This window comes from Hippoglossus stenolepis, chromosome 20 (genome assembly GCF_022539355.2).
Source record: "Hippoglossus stenolepis isolate QCI-W04-F060 chromosome 20, HSTE1.2, whole genome shotgun sequence".
NCBI lineage: Eukaryota > Metazoa > Chordata > Actinopteri > Pleuronectiformes > Pleuronectidae > Hippoglossus > Hippoglossus stenolepis.
In genome coordinates, this window is record NC_061502.1 from 19239478 (window position 1) to 19252518 (window position 13041).

The window sequence follows — 13041 nt, forward strand, 5'->3', positions numbered from 1 at the left end:
ACAGATTTCTTCGAATCTTGCTTGAAAGATGTCGTCTGAGTCGGAGAAGAACTCGTTACATTTTGGTTCTGATCCGGATTCTTTGGGACATAGAGCATTTTAATGAGAATGAAAAGTTTAAGGTCATTTTCATTCTGAATCACATGGAAAACATTTAAATGAATAAACTCTCGGCTCATGTTTTGACACTGCTCCTTGTTTTTAATACACAGTGTTGCTGCAGAGTAAAAGTTCACCGACTAACTGAAATCAGAAAGTTTGGAGACATGGAAACTCCCAATAATCCACAAACAGGTGAAACCACTGAGCTGCTCTGATCTGCTCACGAGTCGGATTCAATTTTCATTTCTCTTTCGTGGATGTGGAAAATTGAACCTGATGTTTGTGCCACAGAAATCGATATATCACCAAAGATATCAGGGTTCAGCCGTTTGTCGAAATACGTTCTCATAACTAAGTTCTCACTCTCATCTTATTATAAATAGAAGCACATTAGAGGACAGAGACAATGAGATGTATTTCATAATCTCGTAGTTAAAACACATTTATCACAGAATCAAACAGGAAGGTTTTTCTTTTACTCCAAACTTGTTTATTATAAAATATAAATGGCAAAAAAGCAGATTTTTTTCATGTCATTTGCTAAAACAAAGAGAACGTGATCAGAGTCAGACACGAGCGTTCACACAGTCAAATCAAGCTTTTTTTGTGGTTTTTTTTACATGTAGGTTTGCATGCTACAGTTGTTACAGTACAGGTGATGCTGCTCTACATGGGGGACAGACAGAGGACAAAGGGAAGCTGATGGTGTGGGACAGTCAGGTGTTCTTCAGCCTCAGAGGACAAAACGAGGGTGCGACATTAGATCCTGGAGCAATGACGTGAAACAACCAAGTTATACTCAGCAGAAGTGTTTTCTAAATTCTCCTCAGCACCAGAAGGTTTTCTCAGAGTTTTCACTAATAAGACATATTAGTCAGAGTTCAGCCTCGTTTAATTCATCAGGGAAAATGTGTGTGTGAGTTCAGGTTCTCGTCTGGTTCTAATCTCATGGAGGGTGTCAGTAATTACATGATCCATAATGTAACTCTCATTATTCACACTGAGTTTATCGCCGAGGGTAAATACCACCATCCTAATTAACTCCAGGGTCACACGGCACACTGACGAGAAATGGGTTCTGCTCAAGTTTAATCAAATGTCAAACTTTAATTTAACCCAGTGATTAATTCAAATGCAAATGACTTGTCAGTGTAGATACTTTAGTTAAAGCTTCCTCTGTGGAAACACTCACACGAACCAGGAACCAGCGAGTATTACCTGACTGTGCACAGAAATGATACAGAAGTGTAGAAGTCAAACATGAGAGAATGTGAAAACCAGTGATGATTCCTTTTGTCCACCAGGAGTCCAGCAGTGTGGGGGGGATAGGGGGATTGATGGGTGAAGGAAGGGGTGAGGCCAGTGGGTGTGAGAGGGGGGGGAGGGTGTCTGAGAAGTCCGTTCCCATATTCTCCAACAAAGTTCTTAAACAACACCTAAGGTTTTACATTTTACTCACATATGCTTTGGTGCGTAATTTGGCACCAGCTGTGCGTAAAATGGCACGAAGAGGAAGGCAGGCGCAGGAACACTCACTAATGTCAGCGGTGGAGTTTTACTTCCCGACCTCGTCGAGCAGATTGCGGTTGATCTGAGCCTGCTCCCTCTCGCCCTCCATCTTGGCCATCTGGATCATATTCCTCAGCATGTGGAAGGTCAGGTCGATGGACAGCGCCGGGTCCTCGCTGCGCTTCAGCAGCTGCACCGCGTTCCTCAGCGCCTCCTCCTCGCCCTCCTCCTCCTCGGCGGGCTGCAGGTGGAGATGCTCCGGGTTCCTCCTCCGGAGAAACTTCAGGATGTTGTCGCCCAGCAGGTCCGAGGCGGCGCTGTCCCCGGCGGCGGCCGCTCGGAGCAGCTCCTCGTCCAGTCGCTGCGTCTGGAGGCGCCCGTTGCCATCCAGCCAGCCGGGGGGGGAGCGCGGTCTGCCGGCGGCGGGGAGGAGGTGTGATGAGAGGAGGACGGAGGAGAGGAGCAGGAGCAGGGAGGCCGGCTTCATGTCCTGGAATTTAAATACGACTCGTTATTAGAGGAACGTTGATGAAATGATCAAACTCATATCAAGACTTGTTGTTGCTCAGCTGCAGCTTCTCAGACCGAAACCTGAGTAAAGTTACTGTCATTTCATGTTTTAGGGCATTTTCAGTTTCACATTATCTTCCCTCCAGTTGTTATTTGCTTTCAATAAAATGTAACTGTCTTTATTCAGAAGCCTTTTTGCTTTTGCTTTTGCTAATTTTCAGATTTGACAGTTTCAAATTCTACAAGTCTATTCCCGAGTTAAAATAAAGGTTGAATGAACGAATCATGTCACAGGCAAGAAAAACGTCCCGAAAGTCAAAAAAGACAAAAAGACAAAACGAAAGACAGAACGATGTGACAGAAGCTGAACAACTTAAATAAAGTGTGATACTCACGTTGTTTCGTCCAGATGCTGCAGCTGAAACTTCGGATTCCAGGTGAGTCTTCGGTCCCAGTGCGCATCGCAGAGAGGACGCAGCGTTTTTATACGTCCAGTCTGCGCCTCTGACGTCACAGCTCGGAGCCCAGACAGCGGTTTGCAAAGTGGACGCGTGTCGAGTCACAGAGTCAATGAGGGAATGAATCAGTCCATCCATCCATCCGTCCATCCATCAGTCCATCCATCTTTCTATCCATCCATCCATCCATTCATCCATCCGGGCTGAGGCAGCTCTCAGGGGAACAAGAGGAGGATCCAGGAGGATTGAAACCTTCCTGGATGAAGGGATGAGGGAAGGAGGATGATGGGATGAGGGAAGAGAGAAGGAGGGAAGGAGGATGAAGGGATGAGGGAAGGAGGATGGGATGAGGGAAGAGAGAATGAGGGAAGGAGGATGAAGGGATGAGGGAGGAGAGAATGAGGGAAGGAGGATGAAGGGATGAGGAGAGGAGGATGGGATGAGGGAAGAGAGAATGAGGGAAGGAGGATGAAGGGATGAGGAGGAGGAGGATGGGATGAGGGAAGGAGGATGAAGGGATGAGGAGAGGAGGATGGGATGAGGGAAGAGAGAATGAGGGAAGGAGGATGAAGGGATGAGGAGAGGAGGATGAATGAATGTAGCTTTAACCCTTTTCTTCTTCTTCTTCTTCCAGGAAAAGAGGAGAAAGTCTGTTTTCTTTTCACATTAACTTGAGTTGATTTCTCATCTCCCAAGTTCCATCATTTGTGAATATTAATGAAACATCAGAAACTTTTCTCTCCGGTCTGAATGAGTGGATTCCTCTGGGAGCTGTCCCTGGTGCTGAAGCAGCTCTTTGGTTTTATATATAATACAGGATTATATATAAGCTATACAACCTTAAAGTGACAGTTTAAACTTCATTCACCATCTTTAAGGACTCAGGCTCTTTGCATTTACTGTAAATTCACATATTGAAAGACCAGATAGGATTTGTGAAGATTATTCTACAAAGGAAGTTTCCCAATGACTTTAATCATATCTACACGTTAGGATGTAGAAACTGAAAAACTGAGTCAAATCACGCATCAGGAAACAGTTCGGCTGCATCGTGCTTCATGTTCAGGTTAAACTGTGGAAGCCAGTTAAGTTTATCCTCATTGAATCACCTGATATTTAAAAACACACAGAGTCTCAGCGCTGAAACTGAAATGTTTCATATCGCACAGGGGGGGGGAAGAGGCTGTTTGGCAGATTTTCCCTGGATCCATCAGACGGTTCTGTTTACTGTTCTCTGAAGAGTGTGTGTGTGCGTCTGTCTGTGTGTGTGTGTGTGTGTGTCTGTGTCTGTGTGTGTGTGTGTGTGTCTGTGTGTGTGTGTGTGTGTGTATAGTTAATTTGGTCGCCAGCCTCCACATCCGTCCAAACAAACAAACCATCCAAAGCTAAGTTGGCTACCAAAGTTAGCGAGGTCAAACACCAATGAACTTCAATTTCATATTAAAACGTTTATCAAATTATAACTAAATATTTATAAAAACATTCTTTATACTTCCTGTGTCTGTTTTGTTATTTTGTGGTTTTGTGGTGAAAGAAAATCATTTAAAAGCCTTGAGAGTTAAATGAGCATAGAAACATTTTGGGGAATTTGTTTAGATTGATATCACTCGTGTCTGTGCTCGGCTGGTTTGCTTAGCTTAGCACAAAGACTGGAAACAGGGGGAAACTGTTAGCATGGCTCATTAAAGGTAATAAGTTAGCCTGCTAAGCTAGGCTAACTGGCTGCCATACAGACATTGGGTGATTTTTTTTGGGTGGTATTCAGCTGCAACGTGACACTTCACCACTAGATGTCACTAATTCCTACACACTGTACCTTTAAGACTTGAATGTTGACGTGAAAGCTACACGACTGTTGAAAACTCATATGTACGATCTGATGTGACAAGAACTCAGCATTAGACACATGTTTATTTACTTGAGGAAACATTGACAAAGACTGTTGCTTACTTATGACTCAGATCATCTACATTTACAGTTTAACAACATATATATTATATATATATATATATATATATTAACCTTTGTGTTTCCTTTCCTGAGGATTGTTAAGAAGACATTTTGGGAAACGTTGGAAAAAGAGTAACTAGAGGAAAAGTACACAGAGGAATCACATAGAGAGAAAATAGGTAAAGAAAATATATTAACTCAAATATAATATGAGAAATTCATGAAAATACAGAAAATCTGATTAAAGAGAAACTAAACAATGTCAGAATCAACAACTTATTAAATTCCTTATAAACACAGTAGGTGTAAATGTACGAGTATGTGTGTGTGTCTGTGTGTGTCTGTGTGTGTTGGTCTCCACTATCAATTTACATTTCCATAAATAAACTTTCACAGACGTTTCTGCAAATTCAAGTTTGACTTTCAAGTGAGAATTTGTCATTCAGAGGAGACGAGCACTTTCACTCGACCTTTATACATGACTCAGTTTTACACGTCACAAATATCACAAGAGCTGGAAGCCTAAAGGAAGATACACACAGACACACACAGACTGACACAGACACACACAGACACACACACACACTACAAATGAGTGTTAAATCGTCATCCGCAGCAACAGGCTGCACTGTGACCGTCCTTCACATCTTGTTGGCCTTCCAGGTCAGGTAGGAGTTCCAGACCACGGCAACAATCTGGACCACGGCCAACCTGCGAGCCGGAGGAAATACACGTGTTTATTTTGGACGAGTTAAGAAGAAGTTCAGGCTATAATATATTATAATATCTACATCCCATAATATGATAAACTACTTCTTCAGTCTTTCTCTCCTCTACTGTATTTTAAAGGCTTCTCTCCTGCACAGAAAACACTGACGCTCCTGAAACACCTCGTTAGTTTTTCCAGATTATTTTCAAGTACTAACACGAATCAAAAATGATCGACCTGAATATGTCTCCTTTAAGAAAATAGCTTTCAGAATAATAATAATAATCACGATCTGAGTCTCATTCTTTGCACTTGATATGAAGTGAAACGTGATGAATGTTTGTACGTTAACGAACTCAAACATTTACCTGTGTTGAAGTGGAATGAAGTAGAAATTTGCGATCTGGACCGGAGGCCACAGCTGAAAGACAAACAGAAACCACCAGGGGGCGCTTTAAAACACACCAAACACAATACTACACTTCAAATGACAATATATTTTCAATCACTAAGTTAATTCGAAGAAAACAAAAGACATATAAACTACAAGCATGTGAAAAAGAAATAACAAAACGACGCAGGGAGAACTTACGTAGTAATTTGCGACCAGGGCGTCTGGGTAGTCCTGTGAACAAAGGAACGTTTAATCAGAAACATTTCACCGAAACATCCAGAAGCTGAAAGAAGCTCCGACGAGTCAAGGAGATCGATTGTGTTTCGAGGCGAATTCACAAAAGTATTTCAGAAATAAAATTGGTTTATAAATCAAGAGGAATCAGACTCACGACAGAATCTGAACTAGAATCTCAGTAGAGCTCAAATCCCCAAACAGTCCGTTAAGTTCATATCTCATAAATATCATAAATATGTCAAGATCTGTTATTCCACTGGGCAAACAGTGAAAACCTGAAGGTTCTATATCACAAGGTTAAAGAAAGTGAAATAAGAAATGTAATGATCTCTTCTCCGACCGATAACACGTACAACAAGTTTCATGGAAACACATTCGGTGCTTTTTGCTAAATTCTGCTCAACAAACAAACACGTGAAGAAAACTTCCACCTCCTTGGTCGAAGTTTTCTAACTTTATTATATTAAAATATGTAACCGTCGAGGTTAAATTAGTTCAAATGTATTTAATCTTGTTTCGGAAAACATTGTTTAACTTGAAAAAAAATCTACACTGGTTTTTGTTAAATGAGTCTTTTTGACTGCACAGTAAATATGAAAGAACAGAGTTTACACAAACACACACACACACAAACACACACACACAGGATCTAACAACACTAAAAACCCTGTGTCATCTTCTTTAAAGGTCACCTCCACATGTCTCGACATATAAAAACAAGGAGCCAATGTTCCAGCCACAATCTTTCTACTGCCTGTTTTTTATTTTGTTCCAGGATGAAGTTGTTTTCTAATTACGCTCGAACAAGCGACTTCGCCACCTGAGGTGAAATCGCCGCCCGTCAGGAGCTCGTCAGACGCTTCGCTCCCGGACGCTGGAGGGAACCAGACCTTTCCCACTCAGATCGAGCTGCTGTGATTGGCTGCTGACCTGGCCAGGTGAGCCCCCAATCGCCCTATGTCAGCTGGGATTGGCTCCAGCTGATATAATAATACAATATAGTATAATCACCTATATGGTTCGTATGAGGAACAAAACCAAGACAGCGTTCGAGACTCGAGGTGAATCAACAAGAAACGACTCCTTTAATCAACGGGGCGTCTGATTGGTCAGTGGCTCCGCCGGCGGCTCCATTAATTCTCGCCTCACATTTCCTCGGGGCCAGACTTCGTTGTAATGAGCAGATTCGTCATTTATTTTCTGTCCTTTCTGACATTTACCAGTTTGGCCTTTCAGCTCCCCCTTAGTAAATAATTGATGATGATCAGCGGCGTGTTGGGTAAGCAAGGCGGTGACGGACGTTTGAGCAGCTGGCACAAGACGACAGTTAGCACTGACCTGGCATACAGACAGACACACACACACACACACACACACACACACACACACACACACACACACACACACACACACACACACACACACACACACACACACACACACACACACACAGGAATGAGTCACTCTGGTTATTTCCACGGTCCCCCCCACCCCTCCCCCCCTCTCCCTCCATCACACAAAACAGTTTCTAATAATGAGGAGAGGTGAGTGTTGGAGGTCAGACGCTGAAAAAAAAGCCAAACTTCCTCTCTGTGTTCTCTCATTTTCATGTGTTGTGTTCGTACATGAAACCCACTGATCGTTTACTGACCGAGTCCAGAGTCAGTTACTGTCACGTCTAAAGTTTAAATACCAGGTTATATCAGGTGCAGAAAGGTCACGCTGTTGTTTAAAAACGACTCAGGGAGACGAGACGGGAAAACCTCTGCAAGTTGAACTCAGTTATTCACCATGTGCATCAATTTACTGACGATTAGTTCACATTTTGTTCTTAATTCTGACTTAATATGACAACAAATCACACAACAATTTCTGTTTACAGTCCATCGTCATATAGAGGCTGTGCGGTGTGTGTCTGTGTGTGTGTGTGTGTTGTGTGAACCCTGTGTCGTGCTTTTAATGCAGCGCTCATGAATAAAACATGTGCTGAGGACACATCAGGTCAAACACTGAACCTTTAACCCGAGGACAGAAACATTTGAGCCTGAGAGCTTTTCAACATTTCTTCGGATAATAAACAGTTTATGGGACAAACCTCTGAAACAAGAGAAGAAGAATCTTGAGAGTGAGGTTAAATGAAAAGTCAAATTACCCTCTTGAGCTTGGCGATGTTGTCGTCCAGCGTCAGTCCGTTGAGAGCGCCGGAGATACAGAGGAACGCCCCCAGGAAGCACGGAGCGAAACACAACTACGACCACAGAAGAAGAACGAGGAGGAAATAAACACGAGACAAAAGAGAAACATAAAAACATAAAAATTCATTAGATGTCTGTTAATGAACCTGAGGGACATGAAGTTTATTGTAGCTCCTGATTAAATGTGTGCGAGTCACATGCAAACAACAGCAGATCGTCAGCATAGAGTTTTACATTCAACTGAGTTTGTGCCGTTAAATACATTTAAAGTTTTTACAGTTAAAATGTCTGAAGTCATTTGTTTCATTAGGAATTCAGTTCAACATTGTGATGGATTTGAAAAGCATCTTTAAATGTGTGAATATTTATGAAGCTGAAATAAGTTGATAAAACCAAATAGGAAGTTTTGTTTTGTTTTGCATCCTCAGAATCAGAGGATTCATATAAATCTCACGCATATACATGAACTATATTTTCTCTTCAGTGGATTTTGTATATTTTGCTTCACACTGACGACGCTCAGAGGAAACGTGATGAAAACACTTCGTCGGACTCTGGTCTCTGTTGCTCTGACGCAGGAAGACGCTGCTTCGCCTTCAATCAAGTCACCAAATGGTTCGTGGGTTATTACGCGTACGGAGGCGGCCGCGTGCAGCCGGTGTGACCACGGAACTATTCAAGCATACGAGCAAACACTTTACGTTAAACATTTATTAGAGGGACGTATTGAAAGCTCTGAAGTCGTCCTGTGGAGATTTTATCTGTTCTGCTGTAGTTTTATACAATCAACCACCAGGGGGCAGAGTGAGGAGAGAAAAACAGCTGCTCCCTCAGTTCTTTAAGAGGAGAGCAGTATTTACTTTTACTGTGGTTCTTACTTTTACAGTTGGTCGTCGTTAGCATATTTTTTATCTATTTATTTGTACTTTTACTTGAGTAAAATGTTTGAGTACTTCCTCCACTTCTGCTTTTGAGTTAAAGTTAAAATTTCTTTCAATATAGTTTTTATTCTTGTTTGTTTTAGGTTTTGAACAAATGATAAAATATAATAAATTAGAACTAATGAATATTTTTACTTCTGATTTAGTCAGTCTGTTTTGTTTTGAAGAAGAAGATGAGGAAGAGTGAGGAGGAAGAAGAAGAGGAGGAAGAAGAACAAGAATAAAGAAAGAAGTCGTCGCAGTAGACGAAGAAGAAAAACATTTGTCGTCACCTGATCAACCAACATTTTCTTCATAGCCGAACTTTTACTTCCTCCCACGACCAGTTTGTCCAGAACTTTGTACCAACTCCCGACGACTGGACCCTTGAATAGAAAAACACATCTTCCTCTTTTATATAAACACATTTTATAACCGTGACATTTACTCTCACTCAGGTTTAAACAGTCCAATGAAACTTAAACTTAATCACAACACAAACCGTTTAACAGATGTTTTGAACCTCGGCTGCAGAGAAATGAAACATAAACTAACAAACGATATATATTATTTATAAATGAGGGAGAATGAATAATAAAACAGCTGCATGTGGATGAATGAAGATATTTACAGCTGCTGTAGAAACATTTGAGTGAAACGTAGTAAAGTGAATCCTGAGTGAGATCGAGGAGACGAGTTCAAGACAAACAGCTTCTCTGCACAAGCTGAAAAGACGAGGCGGCTGATTGGTGGAGCCTAAGACGATTATGGAAATATAAATAAACTTTGTCTTTGCATTGTGCAGCTGTCACAGGACGGGACGAGTGAAACACGTGAATCCACAAACATACAAAAGGCTTGAACATGTAACATGTAAATACATAAAACACCAGAATAGAAAAACACGTCACACACAAACGACAAATGCGTGTTTTTCACATAGAGCTGCAAACGTGAATAAGATTGTGAATTAACAGATTTAGTTTCTTCTCATGTTAAACAAATAAACGTTTAATAAACATATTTAACTTTATAAAGAAAATCTAATATCCCTTAAATAATATTCCAATATTCCTGAGCAAAGACTGTACATAAAGATGGACGACTCATCAAAAGTGAAACTAAAGCATCTGGATCGCCACCTGGTGGCCGGCTGCAGTATAGCTCATGAACCCGGCCTCCTCCGTGTTAGCAGATGGGACATGGACCAAACTAAAAAAGACCTTTTGTCAAATTTACATTTTAATCATCGTGGTCAGAAACTCAAAGACAGCAACACGCCGAGGAAACTCACCACGAAGAAGAAGCCGATGCTCATCATCTTCGCCGTCCGCTTCACGTTGTGTTGAGCGAGTCCTCGTCTCTCGATCAGCTGTTGGGAAACGACATCACCAACTCCCACTAGAGACCCTGTGGGGGTAGTATAATACATATAAACACAAATACAATGCAACTAACTAATAAAAGGTTCATGTGGTTTTCCCAGTTTAGTTATTTATGTGTTTTTACTTGTTAAACTACAACAAACATGTTAAATAAAAAAATGCTTATTTAGACAATTTTACAACTGTAACTCTACTAATTACTTTTCCATCTATTTAACAGTGAAATCGTATTTGAGATCTATCATCTGAAAAATCTACTTTTGAACTATGCATGACGTCCTCTTCTTTATTCTTCTTCTATTTAAAAAAACCACAAGACAGAAACGTGTTTGTTAAATGTTTCGTGAAGATAATTATGAATCGTGCAGCAGCTGAAATGAGCTCGAGCCTCGTTGAACCAAAAACAAAAATAATGAAAAAAGTGTTAATTTAAAGAGCTGCTTCTTTTTTATTTAAGATCCATCTTCTTAGAAACACTGATTATAAGTTTTATTTTCTGTTGTTTATATTTTTAGCCCTGACTGTTCTCATGTATCAGGAGCACACTGCCTCCATCTAGAGGAGGTTTGACGTAACTGCACTGGCCCAAACAAACAGGTTCCATTCAATAACAGTTTATTGATTTGTTGTTGTTGTTCTGCTTAAACAAACAGATTGGGGACTACGCAAAAATTACTCAACAATCACCAAGAATAGGGCGACTTCTCCACCGGGTTAATTCCTGGATCCTGATGAAAGGTGCTGATACTGATGAGTGTGAGTTGGTGCAGATCCAGTTCATAATCTGGGTGTAGTGAATTTAAACGTGTTTCCACGAGGGTGAAGGTGACGGACCGAGTCAGAAACCTGCAGCTGATAATGTGGCTTCAGACATGAAGCTGGATTGAATTCAAGGGACCTGATGCAGGAACCTCGGTGGAGGTTTGAGTTTAATTCTAGTTGTTACAGCCTCTTTAAATTCATCCTGATAAAAGCTGCCGTTCCTGCTCAGAAACAAGCTGCAAGGAAACAAATCTGGTTTCCCTCAGTTCAAAGTTCTGTGTCTGTGTTGACTTAAAAACCGAGGGTCTTTCAGAGAGCAAAGGTCGAAGATGTCGGAGCCTGGAACCCGTCAGTTTCTCTAAACTCCTGAGAATGAAGCCGAGTCTCTGACCCGTTGTGTGGTTGAATGTGAAGAGTGAGACACGAACCTGCCGTCACTATCTGAACCGTCCAGGGGTATCTGCTCATCAGGGCCTGGTAGGACCTCCACAGACCGGCCATCCTCCTGCTGAGGGATCACACTCACAGATCAACTGCTTATAGAACAGCATGAGAGGAAACTACATGATTTGATATATTATAAAATAATACAATTAATGTTCAGGGTCAAATCAGAATCACTCCCAAGTCAGTTCTCATTTCAGGAGAGAGAAATTAGATTTAAGAGACAAAAAGAGATGTGTTTGTGTTGGTGTTTGAATGTGGAACAATAAAAGTGTCTTTGAAGATTAAAGAGGATTAAAAACATGAATAACTTGTTAGTTTTGCTTTGTTTAAATCTGTTGGATTAACGATATGAACAGAAATATAAGATACACATATATAAGCTTCTTACTTCTGCCTCTTCAGTCACTTTACACATAAACTGCACATGTGAATTATATGAATAACGTTTTCATGACTGAATCCAAATTCCACACCCCCCCACCCGGCAGCCAATGTGACTCAAATCAAGCGCCCCTGCTAATCAGTTCCCTTCCACGACCCATCAGTCACAGAAGGTTGATTAGCTTAACTGCTCTGAGCTGCAGGAGCTTTTTCCTCTATACCGAACGAGTCAGAGGAGAATTCAACATATAACAAGAGGAAATATCACGTGTCTCTATATTATATATCTGCTTTTTAACTTATATACAGTCCAATGGATTCAATCTTGACAAACAGCTGATTTAAAGTTAAGATTTCATTAACCTGAGAAATTCAAGGTGCCCGAATTGAAGAGGAAACTCAACTCGTTTATTAAAAGCAATAAAATATTTTCTGGCTCACACGTAAATGTACAAATATTGAAGGACGCGTTAAATTTCTATGTTTTTCTGCTGAAGTCTGGCGCGAGGTTCAGGCTCAGCTCGTTAAACCAGTGGAATCTGGACACAAAATATCATCGCAACTAACGAAGTGACATCAAACAACTTCTGCGCAACTCGTGACATCAAAGAATCTTTAAGAGACAATGTAGCAACTTGAAAATAACGTAAATAAATAAACATCTAATAAACAAAGAGCTGCAGTTCAACGTGAAGCGCGTGATGCTTTCAGGGTCGTTTCATAAAACAGGGTCAATAAAAAGTGTGAATAAAATAAAACGTGGACTCGCCTGCGACTGCTGCGGCTGAGCTGCTGCTGGTGCGTTCACTGTCAAAACCTCAGCTCGGACAAGTGGGGACTGCAGCTCTGTAGGTGTCTCTCACTTCATCCACAGGAAGCACTCGAGTTAAGGGTTTTGGAAGCTCTTGGTTTGCACGTGGTGATAAAACAACCTCAATAATTATAATAATTATCATCGCAATATAACTATCAGCGATACAGTCAAAATAAAAGTCGACTAACAATTGTTCTACAGCAATAATCTGAAATACGTTTAAGGCAAATGTATTTTATATATTCAATAGTTTCTCATGTCGCTGTAA

General features: G+C 41.0%; 2 protein-coding genes across 3 annotated transcripts; both read right to left on the bottom strand.

Moving 5' to 3' along the window:
• Window positions 1–569: 569 nt before the first annotated feature.
• Window positions 570–2601, bottom strand: uts1 (urotensin 1). Its single transcript, XM_047338045.1, has 2 exons — window positions 2517–2601; window positions 570–2101 (listed from the first exon to the last, which is right to left on the bottom strand). Exon 2 carries the CDS (start codon window positions 2096–2098, stop codon window positions 1658–1660), a length of 441 nt encoding a protein of 146 aa, XP_047194001.1. The 5' UTR covers window positions 2099–2101; window positions 2517–2601; the 3' UTR covers window positions 570–1657.
• A 1870-nt stretch (window positions 2602–4471) lies between these two features.
• mpv17 (mitochondrial inner membrane protein MPV17) lies at window positions 4472–12838 on the bottom strand. 2 transcript variants are annotated; one of them, XM_035143979.2, is made up of 8 exons: window positions 12729–12838; window positions 11560–11639; window positions 10279–10394; window positions 9278–9370; window positions 8022–8117; window positions 5831–5863; window positions 5607–5659; window positions 4472–5240 (listed from the first exon to the last, which is right to left on the bottom strand). In XM_035143979.2, exons 2-8 carry the CDS (start codon window positions 11630–11632, stop codon window positions 5171–5173), a joined length of 534 nt encoding a protein of 177 aa, XP_034999870.1. In that variant the 5' UTR covers window positions 11633–11639; window positions 12729–12838; the 3' UTR covers window positions 4472–5170. The 2 variants fall into 2 exon arrangements, with proteins under 2 accessions (XP_034999870.1, XP_034999871.1); XM_035143980.2 differs by having other exon boundaries at window positions 11560–11636; window positions 12729–12824.
• Window positions 12839–13041: the final 203 nt, after the last annotated feature.

Excerpts from the sequence above, each read along its gene's own strand:
- mpv17 (XM_035143979.2), bottom strand. The coding sequence starts at position 11,632 with ATGGCCGGTCTGTGGAGGTCCTACCAGGCCCTGATGAGCAGATACCCC. Across the intron at positions 9,371-10,278 it reads GCATCGGCTTCTTCTTCGTG|GGTCCAGTCGTCGGGAGTTG; the intron begins GTGAGTTTCCTC and ends TTTCTATTCAAG. Across the intron at positions 5,660-5,830 it reads CCCTGGTCGCAAATTACTAC|CTGTGGCCTCCGGTCCAGAT; the intron begins GTAAGTTCTCCC and ends TTTGTCTTTCAG.
- uts1 (XM_047338045.1), bottom strand. The coding sequence starts at position 2,098 with ATGAAGCCGGCCTCCCTGCTCCTGCTCCTCTCCTCCGTCCTCCTCTCA.